The sequence below is a fragment of the Dendrobates tinctorius genome, unplaced genomic scaffold (genome assembly GCF_039654945.1).
Source record: "Dendrobates tinctorius isolate UK_male_01 unplaced genomic scaffold, ASM3965494v1 ptg000103l, whole genome shotgun sequence".
NCBI classification, from domain to species: domain Eukaryota; kingdom Metazoa; phylum Chordata; class Amphibia; order Anura; family Dendrobatidae; genus Dendrobates; species Dendrobates tinctorius.
In genome coordinates, this window is record NW_027361771.1 from 46,164,422 (window position 1) to 46,181,903 (window position 17,482).

Here is a 17,482-nt window from a genome sequence, read left to right on the forward strand (position 1 = left end):
CTTGTAAGTGACACATCCCTGTAATCAGGCTGTTTCCTCTATATTGTGCTGTTCTCAGATTAAATAGTAAAAGCCTGATGACAGATTCCCTTTAAGAAGGTGATAAACAATTGTGAAGACTTTATTTTATTAAATTATGTAGTCGCACCTAGAAATTATTGTAGGGCAAGATGAACCCGTCTCTTATAAATATGCTTAGCTACCAACATGACGACATCAAGGTGACTGGTGATCGACAATCAATCAAATTGTTCAACAGCCCTGGTGGGGATTAACAAAAATCCTTCTATATACAAAATGCTAACTGGCAAAAAAATCCCTATATTCAAGATTGTTTAAATGTAACTTCTACTTCTGTATAGGTCTGATGACCTGGACGGACAGTTCTAAATTACACTATCAGTAAATCACTTAATATCTATATACACTACTGATTTATTAAATACCTGCTGATGGCTGGCCTTATTAAAGAAATGACCCCCTATAAATGTTATATTTCTTTTCTAAGAGCGCTCTTTATTTGTTTGCTGTCATGTTATTACTCTCCTGCCGTTCATGCAGATATATCTATGTAATCTAGGAATTTTCTTGTAGGTAACTACTAATAAAAAAATTATAATTTAAACAGTCCTAAATATACGGGTATTTTTTGCCAGAATTCAATTGGTACAAACATGGAAGGTGAATCACTGATGCCACTGAGTGATTTCATCCCGTTCACCTCAAGGTGCTGAGGGGCCATCATGCTAATCCACATACCTTCGTCCTAGATAGTTGGGCAACATTCACTTCATTAGTTCCTGGTGATATGGAGAAGACTTTCTCTCGTCCTTGTTATTTAAGTGCAGTTAATATGTATATTTGTTTTTTTGGCTATTAGTTACCTATTTTCCATCACACTTTTTGCTTCTAAAATTACATGTTTCGATGTATTGAGCTCTACTGGCATCCATTACTGGAATGTCACACAAGGACACTTTACAACTTAGATTCCTGTCAGACGCCACTCATCCAGCCAAATTAATCCTTATTCTTTGCGTTCATGAGGGGCAAACACCCTGAAACACGTCTGCAATTGAAGGTTCTGGTTTGGCTTTTATGCTAAGTCATGTGGCAAGAGCCGTTAAAAAGGTCGATATTGACTTTTAGAATTGTTACATTCAATAGGTGGCACTAGAATTCAAGTCGTCTTATATATTTAATTTCCCAGAGGTCCATGTCATGGCTGATAAGACTCCTTACACCAGCTTGTCAGGCGTGTCATTCTCCACCAGGAGAGATTGCCTCTTAGATTGATGTATTGATTATAGAAGTACTCCCATCAATTTTTTATTTTAATATATTGCAATCCTCATACTATACAGCACTCTGTGCTTAAAATTGCTAATTTTCCCTTTCTACTGATTAGGTTCTAAGCTGTATGTAGAAACACGAAGTCAATTTTCCCTTTATCACACATGAGTCACTGCAAAAGTCAATGGCAGGGGAAGGACGAAGCAGCTGGGTTAGGAGATAAAGAGGGGAATGATTTCTGCATGTACATGATACTTCCTGCTTCTACATAGAGCAGAGAAAAGAGAAGGATTAGTTGGGTAGAAAGGCAAAATTAGCAATTGTAAGTACACCGTGCTATATAAAATGGTGGCAATATGTTAAAAGGATAAAAACTTTGTAGGGAGGGCTTCTTTGGATGATGGTGCCCAGAGACAAGCCTAGTACTGCACTTTTTTACCTACTTACACACACTCTTGGTTTTGTAATTTTACTCTTTCGTGCAGCACTCTGTCTCTGAAATACTTTGTCATACTCATGATCATGCTATTATTTGTCTGTGAATGACAATAAGTATTGAGGCATAAATGTGTTTTTTCTTATCTCCAGCAGGCGGAAACATTAGTGAGACTATTCCGAAAAGACACCTTGTTTGGCCTCCGGACATTGTAACAGAACACAACGTCGTTGTCCAAAATTCTTCTAGAGAAAGCCTCACTACTCAAGCTCTGTCTCCACTTTCTCTGAAAGGAGATCTACCATGTGTTCCCTCTGGTCACATGAAACAGTTCTCAGAAGCTTCATTAATTGTGACGCAGAACCTTGTTACCAAAAATCTCCCCTCGGTGCTGTGCCCTGGAGGTCTGTCGTCTAGCCCCTCCAATAACCTGAAACGTTCTCCTGATCTGTCCCATATTTCTACAGACAGCATGGGGGGTAAAAGGTTTTCGTGTTCAGCCTGCGGGAAGTGGTTTTCCCAGAAATCAAATCTCATCGTGCATCAGCGAATTCATACAAGAGAGAAGCCATTTTCGTGTTTGGAATGTGGGAAATGTTTTAGTCACAAGTCAAATCTCGTTCAGCATCGAAGAATTCACACAGGCCAAAGGCCACATACGTGTTCAGAGTGCGGCAAGTGCTTTATTAAAAAGTCTGATCTCGTTAAACACCAGAGGACACATGGATTGGTGAGGCCGTTTTCATGTTCCGAATGTGGGAAATGTTTCACACTAAAATCGGACATGGTCCGACATGAGAGAAACCACATGGGGCAGAGGCCATTTATTTGTTCAGAGTGTGGAAAATGTTTTTCCCTGAAGTCAGATCTTGGCAGACATGAGAGAATCCACTCAGGCCACAAGCCCTTCTCGTGTTCCTACTGTGGAAAGTGTTTCACCCTCAAATCGAATCTTCTCACACATCAGAGAATCCACACAGGAGAGAAGCCATATTCCTGTGTTGTGTGCAATAAATCTTTTACTCACAAATCCAATCTTGTTCAGCATCGGAGAATCCACGCAGGAGGAGGACATGTTACAGGCAATGAACATGGTAACTGAAGTGTATTGCATAGCCCCGTCTGTCACCTTTATTGTTTATAGGGTCTTATGTAATATGTCTTACTTAAAAAGGAAAGCACTTTGATATGAGGTAAACATATACCTCATAACTCCAGGTAATCATATTTAGCAGTAAAATTGCAGATTAAATTGATTGAGCGCTACTCAGACAACCCCTTCTTAAATGCTATATCCCCCAGTGTAAACTAAACATAAGTCACCTTTCACTTCGGTGCAATCATAGCGGTGCCGATGCCGTGTCTTCCAGGACTCGCTTGATAATGCATAACAATAAGTGGTTGCTGATGGAGTGCTCTGTTCACACTTCCTTCAGATGAACCTTGTATGTCCAAAAAACTATGAGAACTGCAGTTAATTAGTGGCCGGTGGTTAGCTGCAATGTCACACAAGCCCTCGGAGCAGCGCTGGTGCTGTAGGTGGGCATCTACTTTATATAGTATTTAAGATGGGCTTGTTCGAGTACTAGACAACCCCTTTAATTGAAAAATTAGTGATTTGTATGTGTATATCACAAGTTCCTGAGAGTAGCCAATGACTAAATATGCGGTTGCCCTAATTAGCATAAAGGAAGATGCAAAGTAAATCAATAAATTATTCCTCTGTTAGTGATGGGGGAGATGACATTAAAGAGGTATTCCCATCTCTAATATCCTATCCCAATATGTAGTAGGTGTAATAATAATATTAGCAAATATCGCCAATTAGAAATATGGTGAAGTTTTTCTAATTCACTATGTCTGTTTCCTCATGTGCGGCCATTGCAGGACCTTAGGTATCCATGGTTACGACCACTAGCAAGTAGTTAACTGTCACTATATCAGTGGTCGTAACCATGGATACTTAAGGTCCTGTAATGCCTGTACATGAGGAATGAGGCATTGTAAATCAGAAAAACTATACTACATTTCTAATCGGAGGTATTTGCTAATATCATTATTACACCTACTACATTGGGATAGGATCTTGGAGATGGGAATACCCCTTTAAGGCTGGGGTCACACTAACCGACGCAAAATACGGTCAGTATTTTACATGCGTAATACGGATGAATGACCTCTAAATAGTGCTCCGTATGTCATCCGTAATCAAGGTGTGGTCGCGTATTTTGCGCATGTAAGTATCCGTATGTAATCCGTATGGCATCCGTATGCCGAGATTTTCTCGCCGGCTTGCAAAATGGACATATAATGGAGTCCTATGGCAGGTTTTATAACATAAAAGAAAGAATAGGTATAGACACATAGAATGCATATATATATATATATATATATATATATATAAACTCATGTCATTGAGACACATATATATATATTTATATTTCACAGAGTTCTTCATAGCAGAATAGCCGCTAATTCAATTGCCGGCTTTTGTCAAATCATTCCCCAACCCGACATGAAATGACACGTGTGGGCTCCCACAGTAATTTGTTAATGCGGGAGCCCACACATTTTTTTTACAACGAATTAACCCCTTAAATTAACACACCTCCCAAAACTTTTTTTTTCACTTTTTGCTGCATTTGTTAGTCCCCTTAGGGGACTGGAACCTGCGATCTGATCATTAGTACTATACAACGCATGCATCCGCACACCTATGTATAACGAAAATCAGTCTCCTGTGAACTCCCGCTAAATGCTAGTTTCAAAGGAGAATCTTCATGAAAAGTGCAGAGGTCTTTAGCAGACCCTCGGCTGTTATGGTAGCCCATCGTCGCTCCGTGATCACATTATGGGGGCGCCGATGGGTAGGTGGAGTTATGTGCCATTTTCAGAGATTGGGAGCTGCATTTAACATCTGTGGCTAAATAATTCTTTAACGGTACATTATATGTAGGGAAGTGGTTAAGGAAGGCAGCATAAAATGGGATCATATGCATAATGGTTTAGTAAATCTGGGCCGTAAATCAAGTAAACATTCTATCAGTGACCCCAAGCTTCTGGTAAATTAATTTCCATATGTTTAGTAGACTGGCTAAAGCTGGAGTCACACATAGCGACTCACCAGCGATCCCGACAATGATATCAACGTGTCAGGATCGCTGGTGAGTTGCTATGTAATCGCTGGTGAGCTGTCAAACAGACAGCTTCTCCAGCGATCAGCACAGCGACGCCGAGCGCGTGGCGTCACTGTGTTCGTTAGTTACCAGCGCGCTGATGCAGGGAGCTGGTAACTAACGTACACATCGGGTATCCAAGGGACGTGCGTCCCTTGGATACCCGATGTGTACGTTAGTTACCAGCAGATCGCTGGTCTCCCGCCTGTCACACGCAGCGATGCGTGCTGGCCAGCGGGAGACCAGCGACAAAAGAAATGTCCAGCGGTTTCCTATAGCGATCAGCGATACCGGCAGGGGGACCGGTCGCTGATCGCTGTCACACACAGTGATCTCGCTGGTGAGATCGCTGTTGTGTCACAAAACTTGTGACTCAGCAGCGATCGCACTAGCGAGATCGCTATGTGTGACGGGGCCCTAAGAGTTGTTGAGTTTGCCAGATATTGTAGCTAAACTTAGATGAAACATGTGAAATTCTTTTGCTTCCAGGGCTGTAGAATAAAGTAGCTTGTGATCATATTTCCCCTGTGCCGAAGGGTTGTCCGCCTTAGGCTTCACTCTGTGACTGCAGACTTGCGAATCCTTACATCGAATGTGCTGTGATGATTCCCTGGTGGTGGGGGGGCACGTGACTGCAAATATGCGATATGCATAGATGCGGTCGCGTGCTGACTAGACTGGCACAGTATTGCTCAATGCAAGGATACTGAGGAAGGTCGGATGAGTATAGTTGGAATGTGGTCAGAAGTATTCAAATTGCATGTGACCCACCACCCCCTTCGCTCCCGGAACCAGAGAATCCTCAAAATGCGCATAACGTGAGGATTCACAAGTCTGCAGTCATATAGAGTGAAGCCTTAAGCCCCCGTCACACACAGCGATCTCGCTAGCGTGTGACAGCGAGATCGCTGCTGAGTCACAAGTTTTGTGACGCAACAGCGATCTCACCAGCGAGATCGCTGTGTGTGACACTTACCAGCGACCAGCCCCCCTGCCGGGTATCGCTGATCGTCCTGGAATGGCCAGGACATTTTTTTGATCGCTGGCCAGCACGCTGCGTGTGACAGGCGGGAGACCAGCGATCAGCGAGCTGGCGCTGGTAACTAAGATAAACAGAGGGCTTATAAGTGGCGCGCAGAGCTTAGAAACCCGATGTGTACCTTAGTTACCAGCGCGCTGTTGCAGGGAGCTGGTAACCAAGGTACACATTGGGTTTCTAAGTGCCGCGTGCCGCTTAGAAACCCGCTGTTTACCTTGGTTACCAGCTCCCTGCATCAGAGCGCTGGTAACTAAGGTACACAGTGGGTAACTAATCGACGTGACAAGGTCATTGTCGGGATCGCTGGTGCGTTGCTATGTGTGACGGGGCTCTAAGGCCGGACAACCCCTTCAGTGGCATGGGGTTAATGACTGAGCTGCTGCATTCAAACCTTACATCACCAAGCACAATGCCGTTCAAAGAATGTCCAGAAACTAAAGCTGTGTTTACACTGAAAGATGATCCTGAAAAAGCTTTCTTAAAAACGCTCGTTTCTTGATTCTCTTGCCTTGTAAAAAGGCTGCTGATCACCCAACGAAAGGGCCCAATGCTCGTTCTTGAAGTGAAATGATCTTTTGCTCAGTTGAATAGATAATTATTGTCAGTATTGCATGTGACAGGACTCGCAGTACCAAGAATAATGGTAGCTAGTACGGATCTCTTAGTGCGCATCGTTTACGGGGTGGGTAAATGGGCGACTAAATCAATGCCAATTAGTAAATCTTTTCAATCGTCGGTCATTCAGTGCCGCCGGTCACTTTATGTAATGCCAGGGTGTCGTTCTTTGTCTGATCACAACCTAGTAACAACACATTTTGGTCACTGTATTTCCAACAGATGAAAGCGGTAAGAGAAATACAACACAGAGCATTCCCAGTCTGCCATGCTTCCCTGATGGTCCAGAGGAAAACCACAAAGCTCCAGCACAGGACTATCAGGTAGGTTGAGGTGTCCATGTCTGTATGATTTATATAGGCTGTGACTTATTTTCACTGGTATTGTGCTACATGTGTGCATGTAGGATGAAAGGTTCCTGAAGATTAAAGTTGAAGATCTAGATGATGAAGTTGACACATATACGATGGGCAATCATCACTTCATGGCGATGGAACACTCTACAGATTTGTACAATGGTAATCCCATGCTTTGTCTAATCAAAAGCCCCCTAGATTACTAGAATATCTAAGAAGAATATTTAGAATTAAGAGTCCTCAGTGGTTGATACCTTTTAATGGCTAACTGAAAAGATGGTAACACATTGCAAGCTTTCGAGACTGTAGAATATCTAAAAGACCCATAAATCAGGCCGTATCTAACTGTGCCCTTAGCCTTGGAGTTTGTGTGATTTGGTATGTTTGGCTCATGTAACACTAGGTATAAATCTGGAAAAGCAAAATAATGCTCTCAATTTTTTTAATTAGATTTGCCGCCAATCCAGTTAACCCCTACTTGACATGGCCAAATTCTATTTTTTATATATATTTTTTCCTCCCCTCCCTTCTTCCAAGAGCCATAACTTTTTTACGTTTTCGTACATTGACGTATGAAGGTTTGCCACATCGCGGGGAAAAAAAAATGCAATTCTGACATTGTATTGGGAAATTGTTTTTACGCCGCACATTGTTCTGGCGTCATGATTGTAAATATAGCATTAAGTGAGAATTTTAAAGCGTAACCTTTATTGGGTCAATTGTGAAATCCTGGTCAAAGACCTATGTGGTACGAAAGGACATGGCGTATCGAGCACACTAACATAATAATCAATAAAACCCTATATATGCCCCCTGTTATGCCACACCCAGTGTCATAAGTAACGACCAGTTTGTGTCTACTAGTCTAATTTAGCAAAGAAACAACGATAATGTATAATCATGGAGGATAGTTCAAATGTGTAAATATATTTTACTAGGACAATCCCTTTTTGATCTAAATGCTTGGCCCTGATAAAATAAAGCCTATAGTCACCTCCCATGCCAATGCTGTTCCTGCCTTGTCGGCACTCGGTTCCTCCGGGGCTTACGTGCTGCTGTTGTGACACGTGACCCTGACACCCAATCAGCGCTAGCGTCACTCCCCGCTTTCAGACAAATCAATCATGAAGAGGAAGTGCTGGCTGCAGCTGATCTGACTTACTCTTCATGTTCAATTCGGCAGAAGGCGGGGACAGTGAAGCAAGCACTGATTGCGTGCCGGGGTCACATCTCACAGCAACAGCACAGGAGCTTCGGGGAGAGCGAGTGGTGACGCCGTGAGAACCGTGCCGGCACGGGAGGTATGAGCTTTTTAATTTTATCGGGGCCAAGCGAGGGGTATGACAAGGAGTTGTCCAAGTAGTGGAGTTGTCCAATTAGTGGACAACTTAGTTAAAGATTTATCAGGGATGCAAAAAGGTATACTGCCTGGTCCTCTGCAGCATAGGTAGTATAGAAGGGCGTGAGCCAATGCTTGAACACTGTAAATGCCGCTGTCATATATTGTCAACAAGCTAATGGCCGCTGGCGGAGCTCCGCTCCACTTGTGGCTGTTAGAGGCAGATGATGGCTGAAATATACTGCCATCATCATCCAGTTTCTGAGCCTGCGTCAAAGTCCAGGAGCTCGTAGCATAGCAGGTAACACAACACATTTCCCTATCTGTTTTACCACAACAGCTAGTGTTTCTGGCAAAATTTTCGGGTCCCCTTGAGACTCCACCTAGACTCTACCCCAGCTCCGCCTACACCCTTCGAACCTGCCACAGTTCCACTACCCACTCTTGGAAAAACTCCACTTCTGCACCGCATTAACAGTTCCCATCGAACACCATGTCACATACAGTGGGGGAAATAAATATTTGATACACTGCCGACAAAAGTCTAAAAATAAAAAGCAGAAAATCACATTGTATGATTTTTAAATAATTAAATTGCATTTTATTGCATGACCTGAAGAGAGCTGGGATCAGTCTCAAACATTACTGTTAGTAACACACTACACTGTCATGGATTAAAATCCTGCAGGGCACGCAAGGTTCCCCTGCTCACACCAGCACATGGCCATCTGGATGATCCAGAAGAGGTATGAGATAAGATCATGTGGTCAGATGAGACCAAAATAGAACTTTTTGGTGTCAACTCCACTCGCCGTGTTTGGAGGAAGGAGGATGAGTACAACCCCAAGAAACCATACAATGTGATTTTCTGGATTTTTTTTAAATTTTTTTTTTTTAGATTCTGTCTCTCACAGTTGAAGTGTACCTCCAATAAAAATTACAGACCTCTCCATTCTTTGTAGGTGGGAAAACTTGCAAAATTGGCAGTGCATCAAATACTTATTTTCCAATTTTTCCCACTGTACATAGCCATTAGCTTTTTTTCAGTCTGCCACCATTACAAGGTAGACTCTTTCGGCCATGCCCTATTCAACTCTAACCTATTAAACATTTCTTAAAATTCCCAATATTTTTTTTAGGTATATTTTTATTTATTTTTCTTTAAGGGAATGTCACATACATTTTTTTTTTTTTACAAATGACCAATAATACCACATGCAAGGGACAAATACCATCACGCCATGACCCAACCACATATTACCACCACATACAAGGAACAGATACCACCACACCGGGACCAGACCACATATTACCACTATATAGTGACCAAATAATACCACATACAAGGCAAAAATACTGTCACACATTGACCAGACCACATATTACCACCACATACAAGGAACAAATACTGCCAAACCGTGACCAGACCACATATCACCATTACATAGTGTTAGGGACGGTGGAATGCACTAAATATAAAATAATAGAAAGTGCGTTCGCCGCCCGGGGTCCACCGTGCAGTAGGTGTTAGAACCTCTGCTGGACAATGGCAGATGTGCTATATGGCGGTATAATGCGCACGGGTTCAACGTCACCCTATGTGCGCAGAGCGGACTCTGTTAACTCACAGAGGCGCTGTAACATAAACACCGAGCCTGTTAGACTTACAGGTCTAAGCGAAATTGCACGCACGGTATCGGGTCACAGGACACGGGTCCAAGACGGGACGGCGTCCGTCTAGACCTACTGTGCATGGGGCGTCGCTACTGCGGACGCCGATAAATGCAGAATGCAACGCGGCGGCAGCGCTATGCCGTGAGAGACGTGACACCACCGGACGCTAGTGTAGAGGTGCGGTGTGCACAGTGGCCTAAGGTTTGCCACTGACTGGCGCTGACTCTTTCTGTAGTTCCCTATACACATGCGTAATGTCAGAGGGAGGGGAATCTTAATAAGTCAGTCACCAGAGTCATACATCCATCACCATTCACACATCTAGCAATATCTAGCTATATGGCTGTATAACACGCACGGGTTAAACGCCACCCGATGTGCGCTGAGCGGACTCTGTTAGCTCACAGAGGAGCTGTAACATAAACAAACTCCAAGCCTGGAGACTGAGGTCGGTGTCCGTCTAGACCTACTGTGCATGCGGCGTCGCTACCGCAGACGCCGGTAAGTGCTGCTGACTGCAGCGCGGCGGCAAACACAGCCGCTATACGATAGTGCCGTGAGGCTACACCTACACGCTAGTGTAGAGGTGCGGTGTGCACAGTGGCCTAAGGCTTGCCACTGACTGGCGCTGACTCTTTGTATAGTTCCCTATCCACAAGCGTAATATCGGAGGGAGGGGAATCTTAATAAGTCAGTCACCAGAATCATACATCCATCACCATTCACACATCTAGCAAGAAGGCGGGCCTTTTATAGCCGTGCGCTGCCGGGACCTTCCAGATCTCTGAGATGGACCAATCAGATCAGGAGAAGGACCTGAGCATGTGACTCCCGATCTCCAATGGGAGATCGTCTCGTGAGCATGCCCAGTAGCGGGACGAGAGGACTTAGCCTCTGGAGTGGCTTGCTGCAGGACAGCCTGCGCTGCTATTGCTGACCCCGAGGTGGCAGCAACAACCAGTCCTACAGAACCGGTCTGAGCAGAGCGTCTGGGACGCCGAGATTGCTGTGCGGTCGGTGGAGATTGGGAGACCACCGGATGCAAGGTTCTGGATTCCCGCTGTGCAGCTGCAGGAACCCGACGCTTAACACATAGTGACCAAATAATAACAAATATAAGTGACAAATACCGTCACACCATGACCAGATCACATAATACCACCACATACAAGGAACAAATACCGACACACCATGACCAGACCACATATTGCCATTGCCATCATACAGTGACCGAATACTACAGTACTGATCATCAATAAAAAAAAAACAAAAAAAAACACAACACTAGTATTACCATAAGTGCCATTATACACAGGATTTTATTTTACTTATATAGCGTCATTATTTCCACAGCCCTTTACAGATTTTATCAGCACTGTCCACATTGGGGCTCACAATCTAATTTTCCTATCAGTAAAGGTACTGTCACACTTAGCGATGTACCAGCGATCCCGACCAGCGATATGACGCGGTCAGGATCACTGGTACATCGCTAAGTGGTCGCTAGTGAGCTGCCACACAGGCAGATATCACCAGCGACATCGCAGGGGTCGGGGGTCGCTACTTACCTGTCAGACGAGGCGATCCTGACGTCCTCCCGCCCGCGTCCACACGTCACTCGTCGTGACAGCAGGAAGCCCCAGCAGGAAGTTGACGACGAGAAACGGTCCTGGACGTTCTCGCGCGATCAGCGATAACCAGCGGGGGAGCGGTCGGCGGTAAGTATCAGACATAGCGATATCGCTAGCAATATCGCTATAACGTCACAAAAACCAGTTACATTATAGCGATATTGCTAGCGATATCGCTTAGTGTGACAGGCCCTTAAGTCTTTGGAGTATGGGAGGAAACCCACACAAAAAAGAGAGAGAACATACAAACTCCTTGCAGATGTCCGGGATCTCTGTATATATTGTACAGTGTATCGTGTCAATGTACAGGCAATACAGTGACTCACCAGTGATATACACAGGTGCTCTGTATATAATGTCAGTGTATAGTGTAAGTGTACAGGTAACACACTGACTCACCAGTGATGTCTCTAGTTGAAGATATTCATCTTTGCTTTGCTTCTTCATCCAGTGCAGACCGCAGTCGCTCATCTCTGCAGAAAATAACATACTTTTCCACTGCGAAAAGAAAAGTGGGTGTCATCCTTAACAGTAATAGAGCCTCCCCCCACTGAACACCACAACCTCAAAAATAAAGTACATCACAGCAGTAATAATATCCCTCAATTAGCCCCTACGGTAATAATGTCCCACAACCTGCCCCATGTGTCTTCCCCTCCTGCCTCCATATTGTGGCTTTCAGTACAACAAAGTATTTAAAAATAAAGTTTCTCCCTACCTGGCCGCTGTCCAGCAGCATCCTCTTCCCCTCATCCATTTCAGATGCGGACACCACAGCACATGACAGTGACGTCATACACCGACATGCACGCCCACGTCAGCTGACGGCCTCTGATTGGCTGTTAACTGTTTCAAATCTATCAATAGATAGATACTGAGCCAGCCGAATCGGATACTGAGCCAGCCGAATCCTGCTGCTGGGGTCCAGTGAGCAGTCTGGTGAGGTCCGGGCCCCCCTCTGTTCACTGGGCCCCATAGGCCAATAAGGGCAGTAATGCCATGATGGCGGCCCTGCATGTGCTACGTTAACATGTCAGGTTCTTTGCACACATTTAATCAAATTATGTGAGCCCAGCTACCAACAACAGTCACTGTTTTCGACTGTTTTTTTAGTTACAGCAAAGTATTGATGGATCCTAATTCATATGAAGTGTAGGCACAGAGAGAGGTGAATTTTTTAGCTCGAGTCTCATCAAAGGAGGGTACCTTATTGGTAGATAGGCTGACATAATTTGATCAACGTTTTTATGTATGTAGCTATAGTGTTTCATGTATATAATACCATGTTTCCCTGAAAAGAAGAAAAGGTCTTATATTGTTTTGCTCTGAAAGTTGGGTTAGGGCTTATTTTCAGGGGATGTCATTTTTTTTCTATGAACAACAATCCACATTTATTCTTGAACCAAAAATCAACATTTATTAAAATATAATCATGTCATCACACGTGAACACCCAACATACACCTGTATATACAAACACTGCACATATTGTACATCAGCCAGTCTGTCTCAGTTCCTTTAGACTCCCATAGTTAAAGGCCTTTTGGTGACATCTTGGTCACATGACTGTAATGTCATCAAAGGTTCTTAAACAGGCTTAACCTTGGAATTGAAACACTGGGGGCCCTGAGAATTAGCATAGTTCACTTAACGCCAGCCGTGCATCTCAGCCTATCTCCTCTTCAGTTTCCCTAGACTCCCGCAGTTAAAGGATCTTTGATCTGGTCACATGACTGATGTCACTAAAGGTCTTTAAGCAGTCTTAACCTTGGAATAAAAGCGCTGGGGGCCCCTAAGTGAGTGGGGGCCCTGGGCAATTACCCAGTTTTCTCCCCTACAACGCTGACTAACTGTAGCTTGGCTTTTTAGAATAAACCTCTACTCTTGACATCATGCCTGTATTATTACAACACACCAGTGATTGTCTTACCGCTGTCTCCACCATCATGTCCTCCCTCTATCTGAAACTGAACCTGTCATAAACTGAACTCCTCGTGTTTCCTCCCTCTACTAACATACCTATGCCTGACATTGCATTTCCGTGTGTGGTTCCACCATTTACTCCCCAGCAACATGCCCGCTGTCTTGGGGTCATACTTGATTCAGAGCTTTCATTCACCCCCCCCCCACATCCGATCCCTGGCTCGCTCTTGTTATCTGCACCTTAAAAATATTTCTAGAATTCTACCTTCTCTTACTTTTGACTCCGCAAAAACTCTTACTGTTTCTCTTATTCATTCTCATCTGGACTATTATAACTCTCTACTAATCGGTCTCCCTCTTACCAAACTCTCCCCTCTCCAATCTGTCTTGAATGCTGTAGCCAGGATCCCATTCCTCACCAACCGTTACACCGATGTCTCTACCTTGTGCCAGTCATGGCACTGGTTACCAATTCACTCCAGAATTCAATATAAATGTATCACTCTCACCTACAAAGCACTCCACGGTTCAGCACCACCCTACATTTCCTACCTTGTCTCAGTCTACCACCTTACCCGTGCCCTCTGTTTTGCTAATATCAAAAAACTGACCGTCACATCCAAACATAAATCAGGTCTGAACAGGTGCTTACCTAGAGAAGCCAACTCGAATACAATCAAACAAATTGCACTGTGTAGCGCTATAGCATGCCATTATGAAATATGAAAACTGAATTGCTTTACTGCACTGGAAATATGAAAAACTTAGCGCATAAATTGGCCAGTTTGTGTACCTGGAAGCCACGTTAGGGTGGTTCTCGTTTGCCAGGACCTAATTCCAATCCTCTCAAACAGTCTACATTTCTTCTGGGAACCTAATGTGAATCCTCTCCTAGACTAAAGTCTAAATCTCAATGGAGGGGTATGATCCTGTTGCAATTAAAAACGTCTGAGGCTAAAGGGCGGAGTGCTCAGTCAGAAAGCTAAGACAACATCCAAACATAAATCCGCTCTAAACAGGTGCTTACCTAGAGAAGCCAACTCAAATACAATCAAACAAATAAAGCAGCACTGCAGCGCTATAGCATGCAAACATGAAATATGAAAATTGAATTGCATTACTGCACTGGAAATATGAAAAATTGAGAATGCTTAGCGCATAAATGAGAATTGCTTTAACGTGGCTGCCAGGTACACATGAATTGACCAATTTATGCACTAAGCATTCTCAATTTTTCACATTTCATTTTTGCATGCTATAGCGCTACAGAGTGCTCCGTTCTGCTAATGACCTGAAGTTAACATCCTCAATAATCAGAACCTACCACTCCTGTTTTCAAGACTTCTCATGTGCTGCGCTAATTCTTTGGAATGCCCTACACAGGATAATTTAATTAATCCTCAATACCCACAGTATAAAGCGTGCCCTAAAAACGCATTTCTTCAGACTTGCCTACCGCTTCAACACATTTACCTAACTGTCCTTGTGTTGCCCATTCAATATTTTCACCAGGTTCCTCTTAACATGTTCTTACACACTTTTATGCATGTAATAGCCCTCTGTGTCTGTACTTTTACATATTCTGGCTGATAACCGGTTCATACAGCATTACATGAGCACCCAATTTATTACATTGTGGCTGGTCCGAACAATGAAAGTAATTGTTACCGTCCACCTTTCATGTCTCCTCTATTTCCTCATAGACTGTAAGCTTGCGAGCTGGGCCCTCACTCCTCTTGGTATCTGCTGACTTATGTGATTATTGTTATGCTGTAATGTCTTATTGTCTATTGTCCCACCTAAAATGTAAAGTGCTGCAGAATAGGGTTTGTATTTCATGCATACTTTCAAAATAATCACAAGAACAATTTTACTAGATTTTTAGAGTAGGTCTTATTCTTGGGGAATCACAATATATGCAGAGTGCTATTGCATATATTTGTGTACAGTATGTATATTAAATCCACAATTTCCTTAAAAGGGGTTGTCTACTATAAGACAACCCCAAGTTAATCATTTTAGGACAACAATTTAAAAAAAACCAAACAAACTGTGGCTACTCGCCTTCTGCATTGGCACCGTTCCAGTGATGTTGGCGCTGCTGTTCTCTGAGAGTAATGAGATTTGTTGTGTCACGTGCAGGCTGCAACTCCTCAATATTCTGTTAAGTCAGACGTCCTCTCAGATGAGATAGGAAAGCTGATGAGCACCCGCCCAGTTACTCTACAGAAATGGGTTCCAAAATCGCTGAAACAGTGCCAATGCTAAAAGTGAGCATACACTGTTTTTTTTATTTTAATTGGGGTCCTGAAATGATTAAGGTGGGGTTGTCCAGTAGTGGACAGCTCCTTTACGAGATTGAACAATGTAAATGCATTTTCCATAACTTTAGGGTATCATGCTAACTATTTAGTTTATCTTTAATAGGTGAACCTGACAATGGGAGTATCTCGAAAAGACACCATGTTTGGTCTTCAAGTGATGAAACAGAACACAAAGTCATGGGCCAAGTTTTTCAAAGAGAAAATATACTCCCAGTCCTTGAAAATAAAGATCTGTCTTCAAATGCATCACAAAACCATATGGCCCAAAATATACCAGCAGTTCTTTACAATGGAGATCTTTCTTCCGATACTCCTGATCGCTTAGAATATTTTCCTGAAGCTTCATATATTATGGCACAAAACCTCATGGCTCAAAGTATACCCCCGATGCTTTACAGTGGAGATATATCATCTGAACACTTGGATCGTTCTTTGGACCCATCCCATATTTATATGCAAAGTGCAGATCTTATAGGGGGCAAAATGTTTCCATGTTTAGAATGCGGGAAATGTTTTACAAGGAAATCAAATCTTGTTGTGCACCAGAGAATTCATACAGGTGAGAAGCCATTTGTGTGCTCAATTTGTGGGAAATCTTTCAGTGACATGCAACATCTCGTGGAGCATTGTAGGATTCACGCAGACCAAAAGCCGCATTCGTGTTCAGATTGTGGGAAAAGTTTCACCCTAAAATCAGATATGGCCAGACATCAAAGAATCCACACAGGGCAGAAACCATTTTCTTGCCCAGAATGTGGAAAATGTTTTTCCCTGAAGTCAGATCTTGTCAGACATGAGAGAATCCACTCAGGCCACAAGCCCTTCTCATGTTCCTACTGTGGAAAGTGTTTCACCCTCAAATCGAATCTTCTCACACATCAGAGAATCCACACAGGAGAGAAGCCATATTCCTGTGTTGTGTGCAATAAATCTTTTACCCATAAATCAAATCTCATCCAACATCAGAGAATCCATGCTGGAGAAAGGTTGTTTCCTTGTGACCAATGTGGTAAATGTTTTACCCAAAAATCCATTCTTGCTCAGCATCAAAATAGTCACATGGAAGAGAGGCCCACATTACTGTATTCTGACTATACAAAGTATTTAATACAGAGGTCAGATCACACTTTTATGGAAAACTCTTAGTATGTGGTCAGTGTTTAACCTGTGCAACCTTATTAAATATGAATAATTTCTGGAACTGATCCATTGATATTTGAGGAAGGCATAAAAACAATTCACTTGTTCATTGAACAATCAAAAGGTACAAAATACTTTTAGGAAGCTAAAAAAATTGGACTGTGGCATTCTATTAAAAAATATAGACATACACAGAGGTGTAGAAGTCAATAGCCTAGGTACTGCTATATACAAAACACTATAATATAGCCAAGTGCATAAACCTTAAAAGGTTTGTACCAAGCTTTAAAGGGATTGTCCGATCCAAATCGATAAGCCTGGAGTTACTCTGTAGACTTATGAATCCCCCCAGTGCAGGCACTGGTTTCTAAACTGGGACCAGGAGGTACAGTCATATGTAAAAGTTTGGGCACCCCTATTAATGTTAACCTTTTTTCTTTATAACAATTTTGTTTTTTGCAACAGCTATTTCAGTTTCTTATATCTAATAACTGATGGACTCAGTTGTATTTCTGGATTCAAATGAGGTTTATTGTA

General features: G+C 43.0%; 1 protein-coding gene across 6 annotated transcripts in view; it reads left to right on the forward strand.

Annotated features, from left to right (window-relative positions):
* The window catches only part of LOC141100123 (uncharacterized), a 48,517-nt gene extending 31,511 nt beyond the window's left edge, over positions 1-17,006 (forward strand). For 5 of the 6 annotated variants that reach the window (XM_073588372.1, XM_073588369.1, XM_073588370.1 and 2 more), the window contains exons 8-11: positions 1,882-2,823; positions 6,782-6,882; positions 6,966-7,077; positions 15,909-17,006. In XM_073588372.1, coding sequence (XP_073444473.1) covers positions 1,882-2,823; positions 6,782-6,882; positions 6,966-7,077; positions 15,909-16,951 — 2,198 coding nt within the window. In that variant the 3' untranslated portion in view covers positions 16,952-17,006. The remainder of the gene's footprint in view (positions 1-1,881; positions 2,824-6,781; positions 6,883-6,965; positions 7,078-15,908) is intronic. The other variant, XM_073588375.1, reaches the window with a different exon arrangement.
* Positions 17,007-17,482: the final 476 nt, after the last annotated feature.